Source organism: Ostrea edulis, chromosome 1 (genome assembly GCF_947568905.1).
Source record: "Ostrea edulis chromosome 1, xbOstEdul1.1, whole genome shotgun sequence".
Taxonomy (NCBI): Eukaryota; Metazoa; Mollusca; class Bivalvia; order Ostreida; family Ostreidae; genus Ostrea; species Ostrea edulis.
Genome location: NC_079164.1, coordinates 42,544,627 through 42,558,803, shown reverse-complemented (window position 1 = coordinate 42,558,803; position 14,177 = coordinate 42,544,627). Strand labels below are relative to the sequence as shown.

The 14,177-nt window shown below is 36.1% G+C and overlaps 1 protein-coding gene across 6 annotated transcripts; it reads right to left on the bottom strand.

Annotated features, from left to right (window-relative positions):
• Positions 1-6,579: 6,579 nt before the first annotated feature.
• On the bottom strand, positions 6,580-13,786 carry LOC125655603 (uncharacterized). Of its 6 annotated transcripts, none has more exons than XM_048885959.2 (4): positions 13,652-13,786; positions 11,550-11,601; positions 7,519-7,590; positions 6,580-7,400 (listed from the first exon to the last, which is right to left on the bottom strand). In XM_048885959.2, the coding sequence occupies exon 4, from the start codon at positions 7,385-7,387 to the stop codon at positions 6,599-6,601; it is 789 nt and encodes a 262-aa protein (XP_048741916.2). In that variant the 5' UTR covers positions 7,388-7,400; positions 7,519-7,590; positions 11,550-11,601; positions 13,652-13,786; the 3' UTR covers positions 6,580-6,598. The 6 variants fall into 6 exon arrangements, with proteins under 6 accessions (XP_048741916.2, XP_048741925.2, XP_048741899.2 ...); XM_048885968.2 differs by lacking the exon at positions 13,652-13,786 and adding an exon at positions 13,261-13,416; XM_048885942.2 differs by lacking the exon at positions 13,652-13,786 and adding an exon at positions 12,202-12,349.
• Between the last annotated feature and the right edge of the window lie 391 nt (positions 13,787-14,177).

Sequence of the window (14,177 nt, the reverse complement as noted above, 5' to 3'; positions counted from 1 at the left end):
AAGCATTATGTTACATAAAGGTGATGATTATGTTCATATAAGACAATTAATGATTAGATCTATATACATCTGTATTATATGAGTAAAATGTTTAGAAAATTTATAATTACATGTATGTATCTAGATATGGTAATTATAATTTTTTTTAATATAAAAAATTCAGATAGAACTGTTTGCATTTTAAAGAAGCCTTTCTATGCAATAATGGGACTGGAGCTATGGACGCAGAGATACTACGAATAATGTGCTTTCACTTAATGTTTTGGGGTGGTTTTTTTTGGGGGGGGGGGTTGCACTTTTAATAACTGATTATTACCCACCTTTTTGAGGCTAGGCAACTATTTTTGTGGTATTTTACATGCTTTGATTCCGATTATAAATATTTTGTATCTTCTTGGAACAGGGGGTCAGCCTTGCATAATATGATGTCAAATTGATATGTCCAATGTTTACTAGTCTCCTGACCCCCTATATTTATATTTCCACTATTTTGTATATACAACTGTATGTTTTCATTGCGTCATTTACACAATTTATAACAAGTTTCAATTCAGATGATGTTGGTTGTTTCTTATCTCAAACACACATCCTTGTTTCTAACGTGGGAATATAAATGACATTCATAACAAGCATTACTATCAAACATGATTAACTTTTGCAAAATCACAACACATAAATCATCATAGTCAGAGTTATCGTTCTTTACGCATGGTGTGATGAAAATTAGTTCGTGGTATCACCTTTCAAAAAAGTATTTCTTTTGATATTTTCATACATTATGTATCTATAGATAATAAAAGAGTATAATGTAAGGTGAAGATAACGAACAGTAATCAATCTCATAACTCATTTAAGCAATACAAAATACATCGTCGGAAACCCACGGCCGGTCGCTTGTAAACGGAGAGCGACCGACAGTGGGTTTCCGACGATGTACAAAATAGAGAGTTGGACAAACATGGACCCCTGATTATACCAGAGGTGGGATCAGGTGCCCCCCTGTCGAGCATCCCCTGTCGACCAGTCACACCCGTCGTGAGCCCTATATCTTGATCAGGTAGTCGGAGTTATCCGTAGTCAAAGTCAGTGTTCCAAGAACGGCCTAACAATCGGTATGAAACACGTCAGACAGCAGTTAACCCAATGATAGGCTGTATTGGCAAACTGGATTGTTATAACGAGCATAGATTTTGCGAAATGCGACTTTAAACGAGATTGTTGAAACCCCTGCACCATCAACTTGTTTGTCAGTAGCCTGCATCGATTTAAAAACACCATACGCAGAACAAGCTTTTGCATATCGAATCAGTTGAGAGATGTAAACACCATGTGCAGGTAGTAATGGAATATTGCTACATAAATATGGGGAAATGACGTTGGAGAAGCTGAAATCATCCTGTTTGTCATAAAGTCGAGTTGTTGTTTGCCGTTAATATCTACTTTCAATAAAATATCTAAGTATGAAGCAGAAGTGGACGACTCTGGGGTGTCTTTTATTTCGAGTCCGCAGGGATATATCAAATCGACATATAAATGAAAATTATTTTTGTTAATAGATAATACGTCGTCGATATATTTAAATATCGCACTGAAGGCCACAGCAAGAGATTTTTTCTTCACGCGTAAAGTTTTTGTATAAATTCTGCTTCATAAGAACAGGTCAGCTAACAAAGGAGCACAATCCGTGCCCATGGGAATTCCAACAAACTGTTGGAAGACCTGATCACCAAAGACTACGAAGGTGTTGTCATTGAGGAACTCTAGCATATTTTTAATTTCAACTTCAGAGTACTTGTGTGTGGAATCAAAGTGGTGTTTAACAAAGTAAGTTTTTGGATGACTAATCACTAGATATGAATATTTCTGTTTTCCATTTTTGTTGAAGAAGCAGCTGTCTATGATGTCAAAAAGTCTAGTGTTTAATTCATCGTAAGGAATGGTTGTGTAAAGTGTTGAAAAGTCATATGTTTTGATGCTGTTGACTTGAGAAAAGCTTTGCGATTTCAATTTTATTAAAGGTTCTTTAGAATTGTTAAGAATCCACGTAGTAGTTACCCCATATGATATTGTTGGTTATGTGCAGATACCCGATGGGTGTGGTCATAATGACACGAGGGAGCGTAGCTCCCGAGTGTCATTATGACCACGCCCATCGGGTATCTGAACATAATCAACAATATTATATGGAGTAAGGGACTTGTACCATAGTTTACTATTATTCATTATATTTTATTATAGCTTTCGGAAGCGTGATCGCCTGCTTACAATATGATGCCAATTGTTATGTCTTTATATTAAACTTTGTACACCATATATTTCTATCATAATGACTTTCCATCACCGAAAAATTGATGTTCATTAATTGTTTTTAAAAAGCCGTTTTTAAAGTGCATATAAATGTTTGGACTGTTGGTTTTAATATTTTTATTTAACATTTACGCATTCTCCGACTTTTAGTACCGGTATTGGCTTTAAAGAATTGAAATTTAAAAATACAATTAAAATTCTAAGAACCCATATTCGTGCATTTTTCTGTTTAAAAATTTAGCAATACATGTATATTCAACTGATGATGGTGGTTACTCTTTTGAAAATCCTATTTGATATGCTTCATTCTAATACATATTTTGACTAAATTGGCTGGAAAAACATTTACATGTATATACAATAGATTTTAAAAGAAAATGGTGAAACATAAGAGAAAAAAAATAATTAAGAATTGTAAGACGCGAAACCATAAAAGAAACACAAGTCTGATTCACTCTGTCCGCTAAACAAATTTATCTCTCAAATGCGTTCTTATCACGTGACTGGGTCTTTTATAAAACTCTTTATAAATGATACCCGTATTTCTACGTACACGTGTTTCTCGACTTGAAGAGAATATGGAAATAGAAAGTCTTTGGGACGAGACCATTGACGATTTTGTCTTGTATCAAGGTTTAAGTGAGATTCAGTGCGAATATCTATAATGTATTTAGAGAACTTAGTCTGAGTCAGTTATTCGTGTTTGATATGTGCAATTTTGATCTGGAGGAACTTAATACAGTGGACAGTTATGGGTTTGTTTGTTTTTTTCGAGAATGTGGGCGGGGTTTGAAGAAAAGTGTGGGTTATGTACAGATAACCCACACTTTTAACAAAAGAAAGCACGCCAAATTATGGTACAAATTTGATTTACACTACTTCTGGCATATGTAGTGGCACAGGACGTTTGAAGTTTCTCCTTCACAGCTGTTGATATTTTCGTGAGGAGCAAAGATAGAGACTTGGTAGAACACTTACTGGATCCAGCAATGTATCTTTGTAAGGGTTTTTATGAAGTTTGGGAATCTAGTATACATGTAGGTACGGTAATTCATAGGTAAGATTACCAAAAGTGGAATTAAAGACAAGTTCGTTTAAAATACAGTTGTAATAATGAGCCTTACAAAGACAATGTTGTTACAAGCTTTGTCAGATGGAACCAAAACATATTCCTCTTGTAACCTATCTAATTCTTTTATCACTTCTGGTTTACTAAACACAGAAGGATAGATGGTACGCATTTTTGTTTTGATGTGTCTAATGCGGGACAGAATTGATAATGGAGATAAAGTTTTGTCGCCAATTGAAAGAACGAGGTTCTCTGTATTTAGGACTTTTAAAAATAAGTGATTTTAAGATCCTCATTTTCAACTATATTATGATTCGTTGATTTATTGTATACTGTTTATTGTATAGCGGGACGCTCGAGAATATTTCACTCATATGGAGAGGTCATCATTGCCGGTGAAGTGCTGCAAATTTAGCCCTATGCTCGCCACTTACAGCCTTTGAGCAGGGAGTGACCTTTATCGTGCCACACAGCAGCTGCATTGACACGGAGTATCGGTTTTTAACGGTAAAATCCGAAGGACCGCCTCATTGAGTTGCGTCTTACGACAAACAAAGGGGGTAATGAGGACCCATTCTAATTCGAATCCCCACGGGATCAACTATTTCAACATCACCATTAATGTCCATCTGGACTAGTTGAAAGAAGACGGAGAACAAGAACACGTAGATGAAAAGGCAAGATAACGAACAGTGATCAATCTCATAACTCCTATAAGCAATACAAAATAAAGAGTTGGGCAAACACGGACCTCTGGACACGCCAGAGGTGGGATCAGGTGCCTAGGAGGAGTGAGCACCCCTGTCGACCGGTCACACCCGCCGTGAGCCCTATATCATGATCAGGTAAACGGTGTCATCCATAGTCAAAATCAATGTGCCAAGAATGGTACATGGATTAAGTATAAGATGGTCTATATCTAGTCACTGCAAAGTTTGTTTATAATTAAAAAGTGTGAATGCAAAAGTAGAAGTATATTTGTAGCAAATACAGGGTGTAGACTCGAACTTGAAATATGTTAGAATACAAGACTGAACTCTTTTATGACGAAGAATGTTGCGTATGTTGACTGCATTTATTCCTTTGTAAATTTGAGCTGGCGGCATGATTCGGAAGGAATATCATCAATGACCCGCGGTGGTTTAAAGGGCATGTGATTGGCAACATCCATAATCATAGAGTTCAGTCTATATTCTGGTGATGAAAAATCCAAGTATAGACTAGCTTTGGCTTCTTCAAATATATTATGTATACGGTGTATACAGAATGATTTTCTGTGGGTTTTTCTGAGGTCTTCAATCACATATAGGTCCATGATAGAAATGATGATCAATTGTAAGCAACGGACAAGGAAGTTGATGGTGCAGGGATTCCAACAGTCTCGTTTGAAGACCGCATTTTTCAAATTTTATGGTCAATATAATTATCTTATTTCCAAATACCATCTGTCGTTAGGTCGAATGCTGCCTTACTTGTTTCATACCCATTGTTACGCCATTCTTTACAAAGAAATTTTGACTACGGATTTCTTAGTTTACCAAATCAAGATGGACGGCTCACGGTGGGTGTGACCGGTCACCAAGGAATGCTTACTCCTCCCAGGCACCTGATCCTACATCTGGTGTGACCAGGGTTGAATGTTTGCCAGACCCTTGATTTTGTATTCTTTATGGGATTTATAAGAATGATCACTGTTCGTTATGCAAGATTCTGGGGTGTCTTTTATCTCGAGTTCACTGGAATATATTGCATCCAAATATTATGGAAATGAACATTGTTAATACAGAAAACGTCGTCGATATATCTAAATGTTGATTTGAAGGCCACAACAAGAGCTTCCTCGTCTCACGTACAAGCTTTCGAATAAATTCGGCTTCATATGACTAATATGAAAATAAAACGGTTAATAAAGGAGCGCAATTCGTGCCCATGGGAATTCCAGCAGAAGACTTGATCATCAAAGATCACGTACATATTATCATTGAGGAACTCCAGAATCTTTTTAATATCAACTTCAGAGTACTTGCACGTAGAATAGTAGTGATGTTTAACGCAGTAAGTTTTTGAATGACTGATCACAAGATATGAATATTTCCTTTTTTCATTTTTATTGAACAAACAGCCGTCAACGATGCCAAAAAGCATAGTCTTTAATTCATCGTAAGGAATGGTCTTGTAAAGTGTTACAAAGTCATACGTTTTGATGCTGTTGATATGGGGAAAGTTTAGCAATTACAAATTTACTAAAAGTTCTTTAGAATTTCTTAGATTTCAAATTTGATTTACACCACGTCTTGCATATGTTGTGTTACAGTACGTCTGAAGCTTCCCCTTCACATTAACGTTAATATTGTCGTGAGGAGCAAAGATGGAGAGCTTGGTAAAACGTTTACTGGATCTAGACATGGATCTCTATTTGTAAGGAGTTTTGTGTCCTACTCATAACTGGAATCGAATATAGGTACAGTAACTCATATTTATTCGTTCCATTGACTGGTATATTAAATGTGTTTAAAACTGAAGCGCGATTTTGAAGAATTTTGTCTTTTGTCGTTTTGAAAGAGAACTTGGAGTATAAGTTGGATTACCAAATGTGGAATTAAAGCCAAGTTAGTGTTGGTAAAATGAGTTATCATAAAGGACAACTTCCAACCGCTCACAACTTACTTTTGTTCTCGCTTATTGTTATCGAGAATTTTTGACTCGTGCAGATTCGTCATCAGCTGTAGGTGAAGTGCCACGAATTTTATTCCATGCATGGTCGGTATGACGTTATCATTCAGGGTTTGTTATCATATCAACACCTACCGTGACAAAGAAACTCGGCTTTAAAGGCAATATCCAACAGTCACTTCAAATGAGAATGCGTTTCGCGAAGGAGCAGTCACTACCTATGTATCACTAGGCTACTGCAACCTCGGACTTCATTATACACAATCTGATGAAAATCAGATCCTTTGATCCGCTCACGTGGATCGCTACATAAGTGCAGCGATTAAAAGATCCGATTTTCGTCAGATTGACTACACACAGTGTACCCATTATTTGACGTCACGATCATTTATAAATTATATCTTTGCAACAGCTTTTCAGAGATGTTTTGAGGATAATCATATCAGGGGACACAAACTTTTCGTTGTAATATGAAATATTATAAATCAATTTGAAAACTAAACCCCCTAAGATTGGTACAGATATTTGAAGAATATTGGGTGAATTTTATTAATATAAAACTTCTCCATTGCTATTCCACATTGAGTCAAAACTAGCATCCAGTATAGAATTAACACGTGATGACATGTCACAATAAAGTCCATTTCCCTTCATGCCTGTGTCCTCCACGTGGGAGACTTCCTCACTCTCGATCAGAGACACTTTATCAGCAGCTGAGCTAGAGGTCTGACTTTGGGAATTTGTAAACGTAGACACTAGAGGATTGAAGTTTGTGCGGTTCTTTAGGTTCATTTTCCCAAACCGATGCAGAGAATTTTCTCTGTGAAAATGTGAGAAAAAATCATCCCCTCTATTCCCTTCTAAAGCGTTCGATGCACTACATGTTTGCACTACTTTAGGAACATATCCATACATGCTTTCAGTCCTGTTTCCGTGAGGAGTGTACGCATGCGTATACATCTTCGGTGTGTACTCACTTCCAAAGTCTGTAATTGTCCTGTTATTTCTTCTGTATCCTTTTTCAAAATTGTGACTAGGTGTGATCTCAGAATGTTCCGAATTCTGTAGATTAAATATATCCTGAACTCTTCTTCGTTTGTTAGGGATGGAAGAGTCTACCGATTTTTGTTCATTTGTGTAGGGTAAGCTCCGCTCGCGATCACTGAACGAAGGCTGTTTACGTATGTAGTCCGCTTGTTGCGGAATTCTGTTGTTCAGTTTCCTCTTTTGTTTCTTAACGGAAGCAAATGCTTGATCATCATCCGGGTTCCTTAGCCATTTCTTTTTTGATCGTGTATGGCGATTTGGGAAGCACAACCAGTTGAAAAATGATGACATTCTCCTATATGATCTGCAAAAACAGAGCTATTTTGAATACCTTTTACAACGATTCTCCCCTCCCAAATGCTTTGAAGCCATCTGAGGTGGGCTTTACACGACATGTAAAATGATATATGTCTGCTACTTACAGGAATTTGTTCACATAAGAATGATGCCGTAAGTCCCTTCCTTGGTGTCGTGTGAGCTCGCCTATCGTCTATCTAAAACACATTATGGTATTGGTGTGAAGGTAAAATGTCATAACTTGATGCACTGTAAGTATCTGATATATGGCAAGGTAATTAGCATAAGTAATGGAGGCTCTTCATAAACTAATTATGATAATGTGTTCACGATTCTTGAACATATCTGACATATAAGTGACCGCCTATGCATAATATTGAGGGAAAATTACAAGCACAAACGCTTGAAGCATTCCGAAAATGCATATCAAGAACATGTACACAATTTGCTCCGAAGAAGTATGTACAATTTTAAGAAATGTTCATGCACGTGTTATGATTAGGGTATTAAATTGAGCAAACAATCAAATGTCTTGACTATTTACGGATCATACCTCATTCAGATAATAATAGACAACGTTTCCTTTCTGTTATACATTATCAGATTTACAATGTACACCAATATCTTGATTTTTTGTCAATAGTGCTTTTAGCATGTTTCCAGTTTCCGTACAATGTACCAACATACAAGAGGCCCCTGGGCCACAATGCTCACCTGAGTCACATTGACACTGCTAGCTGTTCATTTTTAAAGATTTCTTTACCATCTTTATTCCCATAAAAATTTCCATCTCATATTATGACCCAACTTAGCCCAACAGGGTCATGACTTAACGAGATTTGAATCAACACGAGACAGGGATGCATCATTATCAATATTACTAACGTGTTGTTCTGGAGAAGAGTTTTAAATTTATTTTCTTTATCTATTTTCATATGGTAATGTGACATTTGATCCCCCATTCTAGCCCCAACCTAACCCCAGGGTCCATATTGGGGTTGGGGGTTGGGTTGAATCCATATAACTTGAGAATGATTGCATATCCATATGATTTAGTGTGACCCTATGACTTTTGAATTCTTTTAAATTTCCTATAGATATTTTCATGTAAAACTTTGAATCTCTATTTTAGTACCACGGTAGTTTCGGGGCCATGAGTAGACCAAATATCAATCTGCACTACATAGGAATGCATGCATCATGACTAGTGGTTCTTGAGAATATTTTAAAAGAATTTTAGAAATGTATATTAAAATGACTAATGACTAATCCTGATCTTGCTGCTCTTGACCTCAACCTTTTCTGAATATTTTACATGTATTGGGACCCTCTCCTAAATCCTACCCCCCCCCCCCCTGCTCCTTCAAGTTTGCATATTAATATGACTAATTATGACCATGCTTTTCTTGAGAAATATAAAAAAAATTCCCGTATACTTGTATTGCCATGTAAAAATTTATCACCAATTGTGCCTCCCACCCCCTCCCCTTCCCCGTACCATGATTCGAATAAATAGGAATCTGCATCTCCTGAGATTACTTGCCTATTGACATGACAAATCATAGCCTGGCTGTTCATGAGAAGATTCTAAAACACTTTATAGTATATATTCCCCTGCTGTGGTCCCACCCTGCCCTACTGGTCATGATTTGAAAAAACAACTTTAATCTGTACCACCTGAGATGCTTGCATCTTAATATGACTAATCGTGACTCTATGGTTTATGAGAAGAAGTATTTTAAAGATTTACCCTAAATATCCTATGTAAAACTTCAATACCCTATTGTAGATCTCGCTTACCCCTGGAGGTCATGATTTGGACAAACTTAAATCTTCATTATATTAGGAAGCTTCCACTTAAATTTTATCTTCTTTTCTGGACCTGTGGTTCTTGAGAAGATTTTTTTTAATGACTCCACCCTACTTTGGCTTTTTCTAGATTATCTCCCCTTTGAAGGGAAAATGGTGTTTCATTTCAATAAACTTTAATTCCCGTGGCCTCGCGATAATCTGTGCAACGGTTGGTTGAAATTGGTGCAGTGATTTTGCAGAAGAATATGAAATTGTGAAAAGTTTACGACGACGCTGCAGATGACAACAGAAAATTGCACTTGTGCCTTTAGCTCAGTTGAATTAACGCAAGCGAGGCACGACTAGCAAAGACCCTGTTCATTTTTCACAAAGATATCTGATTGGATTAATTATGCGGCAAAATGTTTTAAAAACTTTGAGGAGGAAATTAAAATATATTTTTTTATTGTTTTAAATTGACTTGAATGTGCAGACATATCTTCTACGAGAAACAAATGTGCATAATGCACAACCTCCGAGCCGAGGTCGCGGCAGTATACATAACTGTCACCCATAAACGGCAAATAGCTCCTGAGGACTGGCGGTGTGTATCTTTCTTTTCTGGTTTGGAATTGATATTTAATCATGACTTGCCTAATTATCTGTCATAAAACTCAACCGAAAGGCAACGCCAATCGTTTAAACAAATACAACTGATACCCTGGAGGTTCTTGTAATACAGAAAATGATTGGTCTGTCTGACTCTGTAATGAGCTGATGTACTTCACAACACGGTCTGGAATTTATAGACCGCAGTTTTATCAAGTAACGAATTAATGGAAGATTCACACAATATTAGAACATGTCTCCGGATCAGTTAGGTTTATTTATAATCATTCTTTGATACAGACTAGGAATGGTCGATATTCAATGTAGATTAAACTCATTGAGAAAATTTAGAGCACATTGTAATGAATATTGTTTAAGGAGTATTCGCTACGATTGGTCACGTAACAGTAAATTTCAGCGTTGTCTACAGAGGAACTCGTCTAGATTTACTACAGATCGGGTTGAAAATCAATGTAGGAAGTGTTCTTAACGACAGGGATAATCCCGAATAATTCTTCCTAATCACTGTGGATAAACGTGGATTAAGGATACCTTCCTTAGACTGTTGAATTCATCTCGCTGTAATTTATGAATTCTAAATATTTCTAATATCAAGTACAGAACTACAGTGACATTCCTCAATGAAATAAAACACTTATTAGGTTAGGTGCTGGTCGTTTACGGGAATACATCGGATTGATCAAGCTCCTAGACAGGTTCGCCTTGCTACCAAATCTCTAAACACTACCAAATCTCTAAAACAGTAAACATATTAATCTCCATCACAGCACAAAAGGAATAATCAACAGCTATATCATCTCTACCACAGTACAGTAATAATAAACAACACAATCTCTATCACAGTTCGATAGTCGTAAACATCAGAATCTCTATCCCAATACGAAAGTCGTAAACACCAGAATCTCTATCACAGTACGATAGTCGTAAACATCAGAATCTCTATAACAGTACGATAGTCGTAAATATCAGAATATCTATCACAGTACGATAGTCGTAAACATTAGAATCTCTATCACAGTACGATAGTCGTAAACATCAGAATCTGTAGCACAGTGCGATAATAGTAAACATGAAAATCTATCACATTTCGAAAGTCGTAAACACCAGAATATCTTTCATAGAATGATAATAGTAAACATAAGAATCTCTATCCCATAATAACAGTAGACAGAAGAATCTCTATCCCAGTGCGATAGTCGTAAACACCAGAATCTCTATCATAGTACGATAGTCGTAAACACCAGAATCTCTATCATAGTACGATAGTCGTAAACACCAGAATCTCTACCAAATAATAATAGTAAACAGAAGAATCTCTGTCCCAGTATGATAGTCGTAAACACCAGAATCTCTATCCCATAATAATAATTAACAAAAGAATCTCTATCACAGTACGATAGTCGTAAACACCAGAATATCTATCACATAATAATAGTAGACAGAAGAATATCTATCACATAATAATAGTAAACAGAAGAATTTCTATCACAGTACGATAGTCGTAAACACCAGAATATCTATCATAGTACGATAATGGTAAACACCAGAGGAAAGCTGAAGTTGATAAACTGAACTTTCTTAATTAACTTGACATAGCTGTAGAGCATGGATAATCTAATCATTAGATAAAATCAGACCTTACTCCAATAATTTGAAATTAAATGAATATATTCACAGTCTTGTCTAGTATATTATGTAATAACCAAAATATAAGCTTCAGTTAAATTGTACCTACCTTTTAACTATGTATACTGTTGCTTGCATCACTCTCGAGTCAAGTGAGGGATCTATGAAACGGTAAATAACAAAATTATTACAATTTCAACACGTAGTTCCAGGTTACAGAAAACATTTGTAAATATAGGATTTAAAAATAAATACTTACTCACATGTTTAATTTTGGTAAAATATTGTCATTGGGGAGACTTTAATGTTTAAAGGTATCGTTCTTCATGTGTGGACTGGCGTGCCTTTACTCGAGGATTTCATTACTGATTTGAAAATTCACAAAGAGGAACAATTTAAATGGACAAGAAAATAATCCCTGTCGTCAACAGATTGCAGCCCGGCGGTGTAATGACGCGGAACATTGTCAGGACACAAGAGCATACACAGTTCATGGTCACTCGCACTAATAAATTGAAATAATAAACGATTTGATTAATTTTAGTCGCGATTTATCCTTACAGCTGGTAGTTTTATCTGCGTCATTCTAACCAAAAATAAATATTCTGTTTTGTATAGTGTGAAGAAAGTTCTTGCCACTGAATAAATGTGTCGCTCAGCGCCATATGAACCAATGTAGAACACGTTTTTAAAACGCTCACCGGCACGTTAAATCTACACAGCATCCCGAAATTCATACGATTTTACGACAATACACTTACCATCGTTTTGTTGTCGCTAAAGCTCTTCTAGCAAAAACCCACGTATAGGGTATAACACATTCCGAACACAGCACGCTATGGAGGGCATTAATAATTCATGCAGGTAAAATTTCAGCGAGCCACTGGTTGATTGCGGTTTAAGTATTCGATAAATGGCAGTCAATCAATCTGAGATCTTTTCTGTCGACCGATCAAAAACAATATCATGTTGTATGCTCCGTGTCGTGATTGAATGAATTGGATATTGATAAGTTATTATGAATGCAAATGAAATTGCGGCAGGGTTGATGCTTTGGGTGCTGCATGCTGCTGGGTTGTCGAATGCTGCATTACTGCAGGAAGATTATAATTGAACCCTATATTCATTCGCGGATTGTATAAAAACAATGTGTTCATTGAAGCATCTTTCATTCCAGCGACGATCTCCGATTAAGATCCAACGCTGAGTACCGTGAACACTATTTATAAAGCATTGCACTGTTAGATTGATAAAAGGTTCCTATTTCTTCCACTTTACAGTGATTGGTAACTTGGAGAAAGAGTTAGAAAAAAGAAACTTGTACAAAAGCTGTATTTACGTCTACAGACCAGTATCGGTGGCGGATTTAAGGGGGGGGGGGGGCGTAACCGCAATTCTTGGATCCGCCCCTGAATATACATGTATATGTGCATTCATTGAAGTGGTGTAGCATAATTTTGTTATACATGTATATCTAGAATTGTGGCGAAGATATCCACAAAAGAGCGAACGAGCAATTAGAATTGAACCACACCATACACATTATGACAAATACAGTATGTACTTCACACGGACAGTAAGCTTTTATCAAAACCAAAGCTTTAAGGTCACGAGTGTATCTACTATAAATAAAATGAAATGCATTTTAAAAATTCAACATTCTAAACGCGATTCATGGATATGCATATAATTCACATTTAAGAAAAAATAAAATTATGAACATTATATATGCATGTAGTTTCGACATAAGAATAAGAAATATAGACTCAATCTCCAAAATGCACAGATTCAAGATCAAATATATGAAATGGTATACAAACCGTTAATTTTGTATGAGAAATGGACGACAAAGAAAGTTAACAGTGTAATAATTCAATACGCAATTTCCGAGACATCAACTCTCCTGTGATGGGGGTACGTTCAGTATTCTATTGAACGCATGGGTGGGAACAAGATATATACATATATTATAGACTGGTTATATAGATAACGATAAAAGATATGATCGTGTAAAATTTTTTTTATATCAACCGTTTGTGTACATAAACTTGACATATCAAGTATAATTTGTTTGAATTAGGCCATTAAACTAGATATGAAATTATCATTTTCCCCTCTTCAACACGAGTGATACTTTTATCAAAGAATGATGGTGAATATCGATTTTTGTTTGAGCTATTTTATTACGGTATCAAATACTCATAAACTTACCCAGTTTGTGTTTCCCAGTAGTTCGGGTGGTTGCATGATCAATCTTTAGGCAATATATGAACTCGGCGATAAACATTTGTACCCACTGCGTGAATACGAATACATATTTTGAGTCTCACCGTACGTAAGAGTCCAACAAAGGAAAATAACTATTGGGCAACTCGGAAATTGCGTATTCAAACAATACTCTACTTTTTTAAAAATACATCTGAAGGATTAGTCAACCGATGCAGTAAAATTAATTCATCTTAGGAACAGAGGTCAGGGTGAGATGTTGACAACAATGATACCATGACAACTATGTGACCATGACAACACCTATCATTTCCAATATACCACACTCAAATCTCCATCCTATCACATTTATGTATGTACATATAAATTGAAATATGAAAGTGACTTATAGGTCAAATGGGCGTGTGAAACTAATTGTATATGATTATGAATTAAGCAAAATGCACATGTCACTAGAATAGACGGTATACTTACATTCAATGTGTGTAATCTGCTTAATTTAAAAAAAAAT